At 40.5% G+C, this 16,477-nt stretch overlaps 1 protein-coding gene across 1 annotated transcript in view; it reads right to left on the bottom strand.

Annotated features, from left to right (window-relative positions):
• lama2 (laminin, alpha 2) overlaps nt 1-16,477 on the bottom strand; it is a 177,849-nt gene that overhangs the window by 48,069 nt on the left and 113,303 nt on the right. Inside the window, exons 29-38 of the mRNA XM_079214692.1 lie at nt 15,354-15,530; nt 14,968-15,153; nt 14,630-14,748; nt 14,210-14,327; nt 10,292-10,444; nt 5,216-5,340; nt 4,921-5,007; nt 4,356-4,549; nt 976-1,118; nt 96-194 (exon numbers count right to left, since the gene is read on the bottom strand). Coding sequence (XP_079070818.1) covers nt 96-194; nt 976-1,118; nt 4,356-4,549; nt 4,921-5,007; nt 5,216-5,340; nt 10,292-10,444; nt 14,210-14,327; nt 14,630-14,748; nt 14,968-15,153; nt 15,354-15,530 — 1,401 coding nt within the window. The remainder of the gene's footprint in view (nt 1-95; nt 195-975; nt 1,119-4,355; nt 4,550-4,920; nt 5,008-5,215; nt 5,341-10,291; nt 10,445-14,209; nt 14,328-14,629; nt 14,749-14,967; nt 15,154-15,353; nt 15,531-16,477) is intronic.

Genomic DNA, 16,477 nt, shown 5'->3' with positions numbered 1-16,477 from the left:
CGAGAAAGAGGGCGCAAGACAGACAAAGAGAGAAAGGAAGACAGACAATGACAGAGGCTTAAGTCGAGCCAAAAGAAAAACAAAAGTGTCTGTACCCTGCTGTGTAGTTGGTCCATCTCAACGACCAGTGATCCAAGGTTGGAGTCGGCCAGTTGCAGTAATCTTTCCGGAGCTTTCTGAGGTGACAGCATGTGCTGCAGGAGAGAAACAGAGGGATGTAGGAATTACAGAGAAAGTGTCTGACACATTTTGGCCCACGGCTAGGCTTTTGAACAGCCTGGCTCTGTGCTGGAGAGCCAAAAAGAAGAGGACGAGCAACGAGGAAGAAAAAATAAACTGTCATAGAAAACATATCTAACATATACAACTCAATATATTTGAATTATGTCACAGTAAGCATCATGTAGTTCAATAGTGAAAACAAAGATAACCACAGCTCAAAACTTCTTATCACAATTAATTGGAAACTTGGTGCTAATTTGAGCTCAAGTTTAACAGCAGGGTGATGCATCATGTTGTTGAAAACACTTAAAAAGAAGCACACTTTAATATGTTAATGACAATGTTCCTCAGAGTAGTGCAGGTTGAGTGAGCGTGTGCAAGTATTGCAACAAGTCAGCTGGGAACATGAAAAAGTTAGGCAGCGACTGTGTCCAACCAACAGCTTAATTAGGTCTTAATTAGGTCCCATTTTTTTTATAAATCTGAACTACAATTGATGTAATCTGCAAGCTCCTTGTCAATTTAGCCAGCAAAAACACGGTCGCAGGTTTTAAATCAGAAGCTGTCTCATACTCTCTGAAATGGAAAAACAATTTTTATTTGGATGGGTAAACCTGGCAGTCATCACTGTAAACCGGGACTTGAGGGAGTAGGGTTAAGCCAAATCTCAATAAAGACATGAGTTCATCTTTTAGACATAAGTTAAAACATGACTGAAAATGTCGTTTCCAACCAGGTGGACACATATTTTACCTTGAGTTCCTCGGTCATGTTCTCGAAGCGGTACAACACTTTATACGGTGGTGGGAGGGGCGTGGTCAGGGTGACATCAATGATGATGCGATACAGGCGATCCATATCACTGATCAACACACCCGAGCATTCATCATCGCAGGCTAGAGAAACAAATATAAACACACAATTAGAGTGCAATGAGGCCAACTCTATCTATTAGAGAGGTTTACAGACGGTTTGATTGGTTTCGTGTGAGGGTACATGTTGACGCTTCTGCAGTTTGAAAAAGAAAGAAAACGAGAGCAGAAGAAGGAAAGGATGTCATATATGTGTATTTTTGGTACTGAGTGAGTTTCGCTGCCTTATTTGTGAGTCTGTAAATACTTCAGCGTGTGATCATAGTGACTGCTTGTGTTTTTGTGTTTAAGTGACTGGCATCAGAAAGACAGGGCTGCCGGTACACGAAATTCAGCACTGAGAGGCAAAAGCACCTATTATGAGCACACACTGCAGGCTAAAAACACACAAATTACACACCACAGACACACCAGGGGATTCACTCCAATGGGAGCATACACATTTCTCTTTATAATGCGTGTGTGAATTTCTCTTCTCCTCTGTAGCCTGAGGATGATTTATTGCAGAAATTATAATTTCTGACAAGAGAAATCAAAGACGAATTAAATAAAAATAAAAACAGTTTTTTACTCAATCAATCTCTGACTAAACAAAGAGCACACAAGTACACCAATGCAGTCATGCAGTCACGTGCATACACACGCACACGCACACGCACACAGGTACAGTAAATGTACAACACATTGTGTGTGGGAGTAAATAGCCGTTTCTCTGTGGTGCTGGTTGTCTCTACAATGTTTAGTAAAACAGGCCAGATTAGCTTCTTTCAAGAAGATGCTGTACGATTGATAACCTTACTTATTCTTTGTTGAGATAATTCACTGTTGTCGTCTTAAGCTCAACAAGTTTACTTTGCTTGGTTGCAGTTTGCTCATGTTAGATTTTGATGATGTCACACATACTAGTTAAAGGCAAGTAGATGATAAAAAAATTATAATCTTTAAGCCCTCTCATGGTTTTAGGATTCTCAGTGTGCCACATGCCACAAATACTGTTTAACATTTTAGTAGAAAACTAATTCTGAAAGTTTGGGTTAGCTTTAGGCAACATAATGTAGAATGTTTGACCGACTAAATGGCGCTACCTTTAACGAAAACTATGGATAAATAATCGACTTGGAGAATCTCTGTTTCATTCTTTTTGGCAGAACCTACGGCATGAAACGTAACTGCAGCTGTGTTTTTTTGATCCCACTTCTTTGAGAGAATGTCATCAGACTCTGAAATACTGCAAATGCAAGGTCTTTCATCAGTGGGTCGTAGGCCCAATCTCCATTACAATACCTCATTCGGTAATAGATGGTGATTTAACCGACATTTATTGAAATGAAAATCTTCCAGATTTAAATTTCTTCAAAATGGAAGGTGAGTTGTTCCTCTATAAGAAGTTGAGAGGAAAACACAAAAATGGTCGACTTACTGCCAGACTTAATTTTTCACCTCAAGGATGTGAGTTTTAAATTGGGAGTTTTGAATGTTTAAAAGCTATGTTTTAAAGCTGCGATGGCCACAGAACTCAATACAATACAAAGTCATTAAACTCGTGGGCTGAGAGCTGTAACAGATTTAGCTGAAGTGTTCATGCCACCGTAATGTGCATTTTTCTGTCCAATGCATATCATCACATTTTTACAGTATCTAAAATGTATAGAATGTAATATTTATTATTACAACCATAGAAGCTAGAAACCCCACAAAGGTCAAGGATTATTTTATGCTGTATTTATTTGTTTTTATTGTATAGCTTTTAGGATGATTTAAAAAATGTTTTGTAAAGTGTCTTTGAGTACTATGAAAAGCACTGTATAAATTAAATGTATTATTATTATTATTATTATCCTCCATCAGAAGTAGGAATATATGATATGATTTCATTGTGGTGTAATATAGTGTGACTTGATTATTTATGATCTGTGTTGATCATAGCTGGTTTTGTTATTCTTGACATTGGGATGATAAATCTTCAAGTTGTATATGGAAACTTCCTCTTAATGAGGTCTAACAATGGAGTTTAGTGAAATCATATTTAGATACAACGTTGATATCACATTCAGCACATGTCAAAGTCAGATGGCAACACATCTTGGATGGATTTTAACCTACAGTGGGTTTTACATCTTAATGTGCTCAAAAAATTTAATTAAACTAAATATACAAAATCATGGGTGGATGCATCATGTACAAATGTATGGTCATTTTTCTTTTTATTAGCAAATGTATTTGACTTGTTGCTTAGGTCACACCCTGAAATACCTAATTTAATTTTGAACTAAATGATAATGTAGTAGATGTGGGAGATACCGGCATTTCGCTCATTCAAGACTAGCGACTCCCAACGCGCTTGGTTGTGGACGGGAGAAAGGGCCAAGCAGAGGGAAAGCCTAGAGTGCAATCACTCTTCAACAAGTGAATGGCACTCCGATCGCTCCACTTAGTGAAAACCATCAGGACGTGTGATTCTATTCTGGATGTAGAGGCGACCGGTTTGGTGTCAGGGTGCACTGCAGCACTCGCACTGCCAATTTATGAGCACACGCTTTGTGTCTGTACACATAAAGACCTGAGCAAGCAATTTCCTCTCTGACCTGACAGCAGCAATTTCACATTGGGCTCTGTCTTACAACCTTTTCTCCTATATTCTCTTAGCTCAAGGCATGCTAATGGCACCCAAATTGGCCCTGCCATTATGGTCATATTAAGTTTAAATTAGCTCCAAATGACATTGAAATTATTTTCTAAATGACTTGAATCTAACTTCTGCCACGATCCGACCTCCCATGGCAACGAGCGAAAAAAAGCTTTGACTGCTCATTTGCACTTCATTGCCAAAATAAAGCAAAACTCGCTGGGTGGTGGGCCACTAGAGAGAATAGACTAGAAGGAAATAGAATGTGGATGTCTGTGGTTTCAGTAATCTAAAAACACTTAGGTAAGTTCTGGGCTCCTTTTGTTGTAGCTTCTATTGTTGAAGAGGTCTTTATGATTTCAGCTTCTACTAACTTTTCTATTTTTTTATTGGCACTAATATTCATGTTTCATAATTCAGAAATCATGACCAGTAAAACCTGCACCAGTTGTTTCACGGAAGTTGTTTCTCAGTTGGTTGCAATCTGCAACTTCGCAGCTCGATGCCACGAAGTTCTACACACTGGTCCTTTAATACACACCAGATATTTCAACCTGCAGGCAAACAAAGAGAGAGAGAGAAACAAAAAGGAACACCAACAATGAATTCAATAAAAAGCTGTTTGTTAGTCTTACAGATGATCCCAGCTGGTCCACACACATGCCTGTCCATGCACTGGTCACACGATTTCCCCGATGACCCGACCCTGCAACGGCATTGGCCTGTGACAGGGTCACATGGTCCGGGCAGCGCCCCCCATAAGGAACACTTACACTCCTCGCAGTGGCCGCCTGGCATCCGCGGGTTACCGTGGTAACCAGTAGCACACCTGGACAGGTGAATCATGGGAAGAAGGACAGAGTTCAGTACAATTGTTACTTGAATTTAAAAGTTCCTATTTGTGTCTGAACGTATAAAGACAGGAAGTGAGTTTTTTTTTTTTACCAGCACCTCCCACAATGTACACACACACACACACACACACACACACACACACACACACACACACACACACACACACCAGACCAAGTGTTTATATGTAGCATACGACTACATCACCTTCAGTATTGTCATTTGTTATTTGTCCCAATGTCTAGTGCAAGTGATTCATTGCCATGTCCCTTCTTACAGTTTTTTTTTTTTCTAAGCTTATCTTGTTTCAAATTATTAGAGGATTATGATTGTCTGTGTGTAGCTCACCTCTCACAGTATTTGCCCTCATATCCCTCCGGACAGGTTGTGCATCGGTAGTCATCATGTCCCTCCGTTACACAAGTTGGACTGAAACTAGACACAGACAGAATGAAACTACTATAACAAATGTCTTAATGCTTTTACAGTCTACATGTTAAAAATGCTGAGAAAAAACAGACATGTAAATAAACATATTTTAGAGAATGACATGCAATTATGACAACATGATTGATACGTACTACTTTCAATTTGGGGAGTCTCTCCACCACAAAACAAGATCAATAAACACAGAAAGATTTACTTGTTCTCTCGGTTGGTGAGGGGACAGGCGCACGGTTTACAGTCATCATGGGAACCTCGGACCACACCGTAGAATCCTGGAGCGCAGCGTTCACACCGATCACCCTCTGTGTTGTCTTGACAGTTCTACACACACACACACACACACACACACACACACACACACACACACACACACACACACACACACACACACACACACACACAATAAATTAATGTTATAATTCTGAAGACATTCATGCTCCAACCCAGCCATGACTCTAACCCTGTTGTGTGTGTTTAACATCCCCTCATCCTCCAGCCAGCAGGAGTTCTTAGTGTGTGTGTGTGTTTGGTTTTAAAAGCAGAATTTGATTGCGTGAGCTTTTTATATGCAGCTGGAACACAATTACCCAAAAAAAAAAAACTCTTTCTGTTTATTCAGAAAGCGTTTCATCTTTAAAAAAAGAAAACTCATTTTCAGATTAAATGAACCGCAGTTAAGCTACACTTTTATCGGCATGTTGCATTTGAATATTGCCACTGGCACCATAAAAACAAGACAGCAGATTTGTTTGAGCAAGAAAAAAACAGAAGATTGGAGGACATTGCTGTAATTCTTAAACTGTGCACAATCCCTTGTATGCGTCTACCGATCTGAAGTCGACAATGAGCAATTGAAAAGACGACAGAAGGGGTCACCCATCATCCCCTTCTTGATCACTGACAAAGTGGTGTTGAGGAGGCTTTTCTTTTCGGGAGTGAGATAATTATCCTGGTTGATTTACACAGGGACTAGATGACGAGCACAAGAAAGAAAAGTAGTGGCATATTGATATAATTATTCGATGTCAGTTCCCTTCTCCATTCTGGATATAAGCAGCACTTTTAAACACTGGTGGACTTCGCTGTAAGGTGGTGAACTTGGAGAGGATTAGTGAAGTGTTTGACAACATGACAGAAAGGTCACTGCAGGTCAATCTCAGGAGCTGCCTATTTTTTCTACCGAGACTAAACAACCATCAGGGGATTTTTATTTCCCAGGAAAATCGTTGATTGAGATTCACACATCCGGACAGTCACTGGGAAGTACCCAGTGTGATCGCAGCTGCTTCTGCAGGTCCGAGCATCTCTACCGGAGCAGCGGAGAAGTCATTAATCTTTTCTTTTCGCCACCCACGGTTTGTGAGCCATTGTAGGGCCTTCGCACACAAACCCACACACACATCGATAGCCTGCACTATTTTTGATAGGAAACGTAGCCGTCCACACACAGTAATAAATGGTTTTGAGGCCCAGTCCACTGCTTCATGATGAGGTGCTGTGAGAGCGTGCACAGCACCCGCCCGCTAGCTGTTACACGTCAAGAGAGTTCATTAACCTTCGTTCCATAAGAGCAGGCCATCCGAAATACTCATTTACTTTGCAGGATTTCACTCACCTGTTTTTATGAGGATGGCCACAAGGGTGCAATGACACACAAAACCATAAATATATCCAAAGTATTTCATATCCAGAGATGTTTGTGTTCTTATTTTTATATATTATATTATACAATATTTGTGTTTTGACGGATGTTATGCCAAAATACAGTGTGTTTATTTAAATATACAGTATATTTCCATAATATGTACGACCTGCAAACTCAAAAACACACACAAATGCTCACAGATGCATTCAATCATACAAACACACACACACACACACACACACACACACACACACACACACACACAATGTAGACTCACACAAATACATTATACAAACATTTCACAAACACGCAGCTCTCTCCTCTTCATATCCCCAGGGTTCAGTCTTATATGTTCGCCTTGTTTATTGAAAATGGGAACTTCAATCAGTGCAACAGGAAGTCGCCTTCTAACGAGGCAAGTCGTTTCTATTAACTTCCTGTGTTCCTCGTTACCACTAATTACCTCAGAAACAAACTCGTTTAGCATTTTCAATTTAGCCCGCTCAGTTAGAAAATGCTAATGGCGCCTGTAATGGAGAGCGAGATGGAAATGGGCGAGGAAAAAATGTCTGGGAGGCAGAAAGAAACAGAAATCAAACACAAGGGAAGAGCGAGGGGAGAAGTAAAACGGGGGACAAACAAATTGGCAAAACTAGAAACATTACGGAGAGGTGGGAAAGAAAGAGAGGGAGTGCAAAGGAAGATTGGGGCAAAGAAAAATGAGAGACGGAGAAAGACAGAGTGGTGGGGTGATAAAAGGAGACAAAGGATGAGTAAATACATAATTGAGGATGAGAGGGAAGAGAATGTAGGGGATGAGAATGGGGCAGATAAAAGAAACAAGGAAATTAGAAGAAGGCGGAGTAGACGAAGGGAGAAACAATAGAAAGAAGTAGAAGGGAGGAAAGCGGATAAAAGACGAGAGGAGGGAGCAGGAAAGTGGAAAAAAGACAAACAATGAAAATAATTGGAAAGAAGAGAACAGCGGAGGGGAAACGAGAACATGTTCGCATCCACACTGGAGCACAGCTATTCTCTGGGGTGTGGAGAAACAGGCGGCATTTGTCTATCGTGACAGCGCTGATACTAATTTGAGTTGAGATGATCTCATGAAACAAGGGGTTATGGTTTGAATACAGACCTTTAAACATAATGATGTTCAAGCTGTTTATACCAGTCAGGGTTTTGTGATGACTGAACAATTTTTTTAATTACTATTAGTGGAATAAAATGTTCCATTAAGCTGGTGACAGTTCCAGATTAAATTAAATCAGAGTGAACATTGCGCAAAAACACTTCACATAATTGCTGATCCTTTTAGTTGTCCTGTTTAGCTCTTCAGTCGGTAATCAGAGAGTCACACTTTGTCAGGACCAAACACCAAATCCAGCACTCCAAGCTTGTGACAAATAATTGAAGCTGAATTTCATGCATGGCAGTGTATACAACTATGCTTTCTAAAAATTTAATTTGTAATAGTGCTGCAATTGATAGAAGGTGAGCCACTAGCACTTACGAGGCATATTTCAAGTCTTCCAGAAAAATACTAAACTTTATGTGCAAAGAAGCCTCCATGAAACCGCAGCTGCCTGACTTTTTCTGGGTTTGTTTACACGTGCTTATACGTATTTATCTGTTTCAAGCCAAATGATTAAATGGCTTCTCATAAACTGTGCAAAATGAATCTCAGTTAATGGATTTTTCTGACAGTTTTCTCTGTGGATCAAATCTGAGCGATGACCTTTGGGCAGCATGTGACCAACTGCTCCCCGAGGTAAAAGTCTTCAGATGGCGACTCACGACAAAACTGACCAGATTGTGAAAAGGCTGAAAGTGGCAAACAGCTAACAACTGACATCGGCAGATTTGTCTCCCAAGCCACCAGTTTGAGCCGAATATTATTTAAAACAAACATGAAGGTGGTTCTCTTTCACGAGATTGGCATTTTATTTCTTCGCACTAAATAAATGAATAGCGCCTTAAAGGTGCTAAATTTCAAATTCAGAGCATAACGTTGATTGAGGGATTGCCTCCACATGGCTATCAACTATGTACTTGCACTTTGCACCTTTGTCTCCGCAGGTGGTGCGCAAACTCCGAGCATGCACAAAGGCATTCATAACCGATGTGCTTTTGTTGCATTATTGTCTGAAACGCCAGAGGACTGACACAATGTACTGTAAAGAAGCAAGAAGACAACGAGTGCAACCGGCAAAACAACATAAACCAAACACCACAATGCAGAGGAGGAATTGTGATTAACTGTAAACTTATATCTCATATTCATGGACTACTTCATTGTCTTCATATAAGCCCCTAAAAAAAATAAGTTAGGTTTGAAATGCATTAGAAAGAATGAAAGAAAGTTAAATACCCTATAAAAAAATAATTTGGCTAGAAATTATATATTTAAATGTTGATTTTCTAAAGCATCTAAAAACCAGATGGCCTTATTTTTATAACCCCTGGACATGTTAATAGTGTTTTTATCAGTGAACTATTTGTGACAGTCACGTCCGAAAAGTTCTGATGGAGCGCATTATAGTTACAAAAATTCAGAGGTGCACGACCAAGTGGCTTCGCTCACGACACGCAGACCATGATTATGGCATTTTCTGGCACGCGACCATAAACTACACTCAAAGGTGCAAACAACGGCAACGTGATGATGGCTAACAGGAGGCTGGACGCTAGGTTTTCCGTGGTTCAGGATTGTGTCATCAGCTGTAACCGCAGTGCGATCACAGAGCTGCACCGATTGGCTCGTCAGTGAGTCCATTATATCTTTACATAAGCGACTGTGGCTCGGTGTTTAGCAAGTCCGTCTTTCAATCAGAGGATCGGTGGTTCGAGCCCTGACTCTGCTACTCCACAACGATGTGTCCTTGAGCAAGACACTTAACCCCAAATTGCTCCCCGTTGCTGTGTCTACGGTGTATAGAGCAAAAATGTAAGTCGCTTTGGATAAAAGTGTCAGCTTAATGTAACATAGAAAAGTGTTGTTCGATGCTATAATAATGCTCTGAATGTATAATTTAGCACCTGGGTTGTGATCTGATCTAACGAATCTGAACAGTTAGAAAATCAACATGGAACATTATTATGGAAATTATTGTCACAGCCGGAATGTGCTGATCACTGACAGCGTCAAACTAACGCTTGGTACAGTTTGTGTTAAACTTTCAGGGTCAGATTTATTTGCCTCAAGGTGTTTTAATGCTAGATCTTTCTAGAATATCCTATTCTCCCCTCTATCAAAAAGTAAGGGTGTAGCTTTGGGTCAGATCCAGAGGAGAGGAAATTACAAAAAATGTCAATGAGCTAAGGGTCGTTAATTATTGCCGGGCTAATTACAGTACCTGACATTCCTCCCAACACACACACACACACACACACCCACACACACACCCACACACACACACACACACACACACACACACGCACACACACACACACACACACTTTATTCTCTCTCTCTCTCTCTCTCTCTCTCTCACACATCAGTCTCTTCTCCAGAAGCTACCTGGCATATGGCTTTATGAAGGTCTCCTGTGGCAGAACACACACACACACACACACACACACACACACACACACACACACACACACACACACACACACACATACCTGGCATATGGATGTCTCAGGGTCACAGGTGGAAGAGTGCCCACTGCATTGGCACTGAACACAGCTGCCCATGCCGGCAGCGGTTGGCAGTCTGGACGCTGAAGCAGATGTCATGGAGCCGGCGCGAAGACGGTAGAAACCTGCAGCACACTCCTGCACACAGAGAGACAGAATGAAAGGGACAATGAGGGAATACATGTATATTTTAAAAGCTGAAAGACAGACATAAAAGATACAGTTTTGACAGCCTGTGTTCCCACAGAAGTCCCACACTGAGCATGATATTTGTACACACACACTATACACATGGGCCCACATAATGATCCATAATTGTAATTTCTCAAGGCAACTGTTGACCACTCTCTCTTGCATTCACATACACACAATTAGGAGATATTCCCTTCAGTAACTTTTGATCACACACATGCCCACACCCTCACATACCCGCTCAGCGCAAACACACACACACACACACACACACACACACACACACACACACACACACACACACACACACACACACACACAGACGCAGACATGCAAGGTAACTCTTTCTCCCTCTCTCTCCTGTTCAGTAATAATTAATGGAGTCCATTTAAAGAGCCATCTGTTCCCTCTGCTAGCGCTAAACGCCCGTTTAAATATACTTTATTAACAACGACGGCAGCTACAAATAGAATGGCCATCTGTCAGCAAAGACCTCTACGACCTGAACATTTCAAGTTTAGCTACCGCTTGCTATTTGGCAGTTTTTCAACAATATCTGTAGCTTCTAAATGATGTACATGGCTATTTGTTTCCCTCCTCTGCACTCCAAGTAGAAAACGACAAAATGAAACAGAGGTTGAAAAATATAGTCAAAAGTTTGCAGGCAACTCGTGTGCCCCTTTGAGATTAACACAATAATACCTCAATGACTCTCAGGCGCCGCTATCCAGCGGAATTGCCCAGAACTGTTGCCTCTGTGTATCATAAGCTGCCTCTACAAAATCCTCATTAAACTGAAGATTGAGTCACTGCTATATGCTTTCTGTGGCTTAAGAAAAGGAGCTGGACGCAGTTGAAAGTCAATTGCTTTGACAAAATCACAACTGAGTGGAAGAAACGCTCAGTGAGGCTTAATCCTAGTTAAGCAAAGCAACAAAAAAAACAGAGCCGGAAAGGTGTCGGAGATGCTTAAAACTCTGAACTACATGTAAATTGGAAACTTTTTGAGATACTATTGAAAGCCCAGTCTGTGACCTCCATGTTTACACTCTGAAGGCAGCAGACAGAAAGGATTCATTGCTCTAAGCGCTAAGAGAGGAGGAGAGAAAGCCCACTCATTAAGTTGTAGTGCTAGATAGTTATGAACCTGTGTAATTATGAATGCTTTTTCTTTTCTTTTTTATATTTTTAATATTCAGTACTGTTTTCTTATTGAAATGTTGTTGACAATTTATATGTTTTACTATTTATGTAGTGGGCTTTTCGCTGCTGGAAAAAAGTAATTTCATCAGATAAATTATTACAAATACTGGAATTCTATTCACAAAACTAGTGATGCATTTTGACATCGATGTATTCAGGCGGCCAATAAAGTCATCGAGAATAAGCGTGAGGATAAGATCAAATCTCTGGAGCAAAGTCTGAAGGCCAAGCAGGAGGAGATCAACTTCACCAAACGTCAGTGGAGTTCACAGTCCCGCCAGGCTGAAAAGGCGCGTGACGAGCGAAGACAAAAATTCAACGAGATTAATGCAGCCCTTAAAAAGCAGCTGAACCAAGCCGTGCTAGAACAGAGCACTCTTAAGGTGGAAGCAACCACTGAGAGGAAGACTCTGAAAGAAAGCATGGATGGTCAGCTCCACAAAATGGATGCCCAAATCAAAGATCTCGAGGGAGAAATCAAGGACAACAAGATCCAACTGATGGAAACCCACAAATCAATGGCCGCCCAGCTTGCGTCAAGAGATGACCAAGTCAAAGAACTTCAAGAACAACTCAAGGACTACAAGATGAAAGTCCAGGCGACAGAGGAAGCGATGAACACTACGCTGGTCTTAAAGGACAATAAAGTAGCTGAACTTGAGGAAGAGTTAAAGCTGCTTACAGAGGAACATGTAAACCTTCAGGTTGTCAACCTGAAGCTTGAGGAGCTCTCCCAACAAACCGATAAGCAGAAGGCACAGATAAAGAAGGCTGCAGAGAACACAGCCAAGGAGGAAGCAAAGAGGGTGGCCAATGCGGCGAAGGCGAGCGCTAAGAGAGCAGCTGAGTTACTGAAAACCCAGAAGAAGGAGCGTGAAGCCCAGTTGAAGAGAGACAACAAGGAACAAAAAAGACTAGCAAAAGAAAGGAGGTTGAGGGAAAGGAGAGGTGAGCCGAGTGAGGCAAGCGAGCCGAGTGAGGCAAGTGGATAGAAGAGAGAGAGCTAACAGTATTTCTCTTCCCCACTCCCATCCTCCTTCCTAACAAACACCCTTTTTTCTCTCCATTACCTTCGCCCTGTAAGATTGTGACACAATTTTAGGAATTGCGATGGAATGATGAATTTAAAATGACAGATGTGATGCCCTGACTTTTTCCTCACCATTTCCTTCTCCCTGTGCAGTAGCTGTACAGGACCGGTTTCCCCACTAGCTCAGTGCTCTCGCTGAAGCTTACTGGTTGTACATCGATGATCAAAGTTACTCTAACACTAGTGAAGATAATGCTCTCGCTCCGGCCCTTACCCCCGAGCTAGAGCACTCTCTTCACTAGTCCAGTAGCTGTGATCAACGGTGTCCTACCAGTAAGCTTCAGCGAGACCACTGAGCTAGTGGGGAAACCGGTCCTGTACAGCTACTGTACAGGGAGAAGGAAACATTGAGAAAAAAGTCAGGACATCGCGTCTGTCATTTTTATTTCACCATTCCATCGCAATCACTACAATTGTGTCACAATCTTACAGGGAGAAGGTGAGAGAAAACTATTTTTGGTTCCTTCTCCACCTGTTTTAGGGTTTTCCCCAAACGGAAACAACACAAGCTTCATAAATCAAACCCAGTATGGTGACTGATCATATGCTCATTAAAGCAGTGATCCTCAAACTCCATTTTCTGAAATAAATTGTCAGAAAAAAATTACTTGTCCTGTACTTTTATTTTGAAGGGGATTTTCTAGTTCCGTCTATTCACAGTCCTTAACGCTGCGTTCACACCACGCTTTCCTGCCGTGAGTTTACTCACCGGTCTACTACTAAAAAAATAAAAAATTAAAAAATTAAAAAAGCATTCATTTCCAACCCTTTATTCAAAAACTGAACTGACCGTGCAAAAATCTTCAGAAAATGCACAGACAGGTTGCTCCTTGAACATCCCTGAGCTGTTAAAGTAATAATAATAAATAAATAAAAAGAAATGGACTAACACAAAAACATACACATTTTTTACATATGTCAAATATATAGGCTTTTTTATTATTTATAAAGTGCACAAAAAAATGTATATTTTTGTTTAAAGTGACCTGAGCTGTCAGAACAATAAATCATAATAAAGTGCAAATAATAATAATAATATAATAATATGTAAATATTAAAATTTGATATTGTATTGTTACACTAGAGAGCACTGATTTTCTCAATTATAAAATATCCTACTCAGTACGTATCTTGGTTACAAAAATTTTTTTTAAGGCAACATCTCTTTCAAAAGCAGTAGTCTCAGATATATTTACATCTGCACTTGTACAGTACAGACATTTCTACAATATTAAATTATTTAGAAAAATTACAGAAAGTAGTCACTTGAAAATTATATGGTAACGCCTGTTGACTACTAAAACAACCGATTACCTGCAGTATGTCAAAGTTCTTAAAAAACACCTTTTTTTGTAAAGTTAACATTTTGCAGGTATGAGGTCTACTGTGTGCAAGCGTATGTGTAGTTGTGCGCTTACCTCACAAGAGAACCCAGAGTATCCGACTGGACACTCGCACTTCTCTATCTGATGTGCTTTATCGCTCTCTTTGGTGGGTCGGCCTTCCTCGGCCACTGTTAGACTGATCTCTGAAATACTGGAAAAGAGAGAAGTCAAATCTATTAATACAACAATGTCATAGATTCCGCTTGTATTATGTTCTTTTCATTTCTTCTTTTCTTCCGACACAACAATAGTAATGATTTGCAGCAGGTTATAATGTATCTGCTGTACAAATGGCAAGTAGTACAAGCAAATTAATCCTTGAGATGCAAATTAAAACTTTTTTTTTATTCAGCCATCACATTTCGTATTTAATAGTGGACCACACTGTATGGGGGTGCATGCCACTGCATATGTATGTGCATACGTGCACATACACATGTGTGTGTGTTTTACCGGCTGTGTCTCATCAAGTTGCCGTGTGATGCCTTAATTAGGATGTAGTCCACATAGAACAAAATATCCATGAAGTCCTCTCGAGTCATGGACCTGCCATCTGCGTACTTCCACTCGTGCTGTACACACACACACTCAAATTAAACACACTAACAAATCAATTTTATCACTGCAGTCTATTATCAGTGTAGTAGACCCTGTTTGTATTGACCGACAGAGCTCGCCAAAAATAAGTGCAATCAATATTCAGTTTAGCTCCATTAATTTAGTAGTTGGTATTTAATAGAAGAATTATATTTCTTGAACTGATAACTCAAATATTACTTCCATTACTCTACCTCTGTCATGTCGATCTCGTGGCGAGTGAGCTGACCAATCTGCAGCCCCGGTATGTTGCGGGTCATCAGTATGTTGCGGTTGGGTCCGCCGTTAATGATGACCTGAGGCTCATAGGAGGAAGGACCAGTTTCGTCTCTCGCCTCGTAGTACACTGCATATTTCAGCTGCCCACCATATGCTGTGATCTGAGGAATTGATTGAAGGCGACTATTACTAAGAATGTGGTGAATTTTCACCTCTTTGACAAACTACGCTTGATTTGAGCAACAACAAAAAAACGTAAATTTATGTTACTACTTTGGTGGTCAGAGAATTACAGATTGCTGTAGGAAACAATTAAAAACTGTATTGCCTAAAAAATAATAAACACAGTGAGCTTTCCAACCATTGAGCCTCTGAACTGCTCCGGCAGTTTCCAGTAGTAAGGTTCAGAGAGTGTTGAAGTGACTAGCTCCGTGTGAACGAGGATCTCAGGATGCTGGAAGCTCACTCCTCTCCTCGTCTCCACAGTGTTGGATTTATCCACCAGGGGCAGCACCGTCTGCTCCGGCTTCAGCGCCAACTAGGACACACAACAGTGACGACAATATAAATGTGACGCATGTTGATTCTTGAAGATTTCCCCCAAGGAACCATTCCACGGAAGCTGTTCATACCGTATATCATGCTGCCTTTCCATTTTAACTGGGTGTACATACTATATGCACTGAGCATGGGTGGATACACAAGACTTGGATTCTGCTGTACAAATATGATTAGTTTACATTGACGAGAATGGCTAACAATCATGGATGTTATGTTCTCAGTAAAAAAAGAAATGTGTGAAATCTTTTTTTTATATATATATATATATAACACTGCAGGGTTTGGGCTTAAGTAGAAATTATAGTTCAACCATGATCTTATTTCATTATTTTTATGTAGACACAAACTGAGCCAAATATAGCATAAGTATGTGCATATATGGGTGGGTAGAATAATCCTAAATGAAACCACATATGCTACATACCATAACACAGACCTGTCAATGAGGTGTGCATGAGTCCAGGAGTCACATATGTACAGAGGCATCAGTGTCTGTTCCTCTTTAAGTCACACAATGTCCTCTTTTCCTCACCTCCTAATGACACAGACTCAAACAATGCTCCATTCTCTTTGACTTTGGCAGATTTCAAATGCGTTTTGTTTGAGACTGCTATCTTGTTATAGAAAGTTGGACATCCGCGTTTCAACTGTGGACACAGAGGATTGTGAAATATCCAAGGTAATGAGGATGAATCCATGCAGCTCTAATAACTGGCCAATTGAAGGCATCTCTTACAGAGATATGTGATCGGAACATGAATACATATATTTTAATTAACAAATACTGGCCATATGTTTTTGCAAAAACAAACCTTTTGTTTCACAGTCGAAAGAATTCAAATGGGTATGGGAATGTTAGTCAAGTGGGAGGTGCTAATTCTTATTTAAACAAAAAATCTGCTTTTCTTTTTTGTATTTTGCTTT

This window comes from Taurulus bubalis, assembly GCF_910589615.1.
Source record: "Taurulus bubalis genome assembly, chromosome: 3".
NCBI classification, from domain to species: domain Eukaryota; kingdom Metazoa; phylum Chordata; class Actinopteri; order Perciformes; family Cottidae; genus Taurulus; species Taurulus bubalis.
This window is presented reverse-complemented; position numbering and strand designations above follow the sequence as displayed.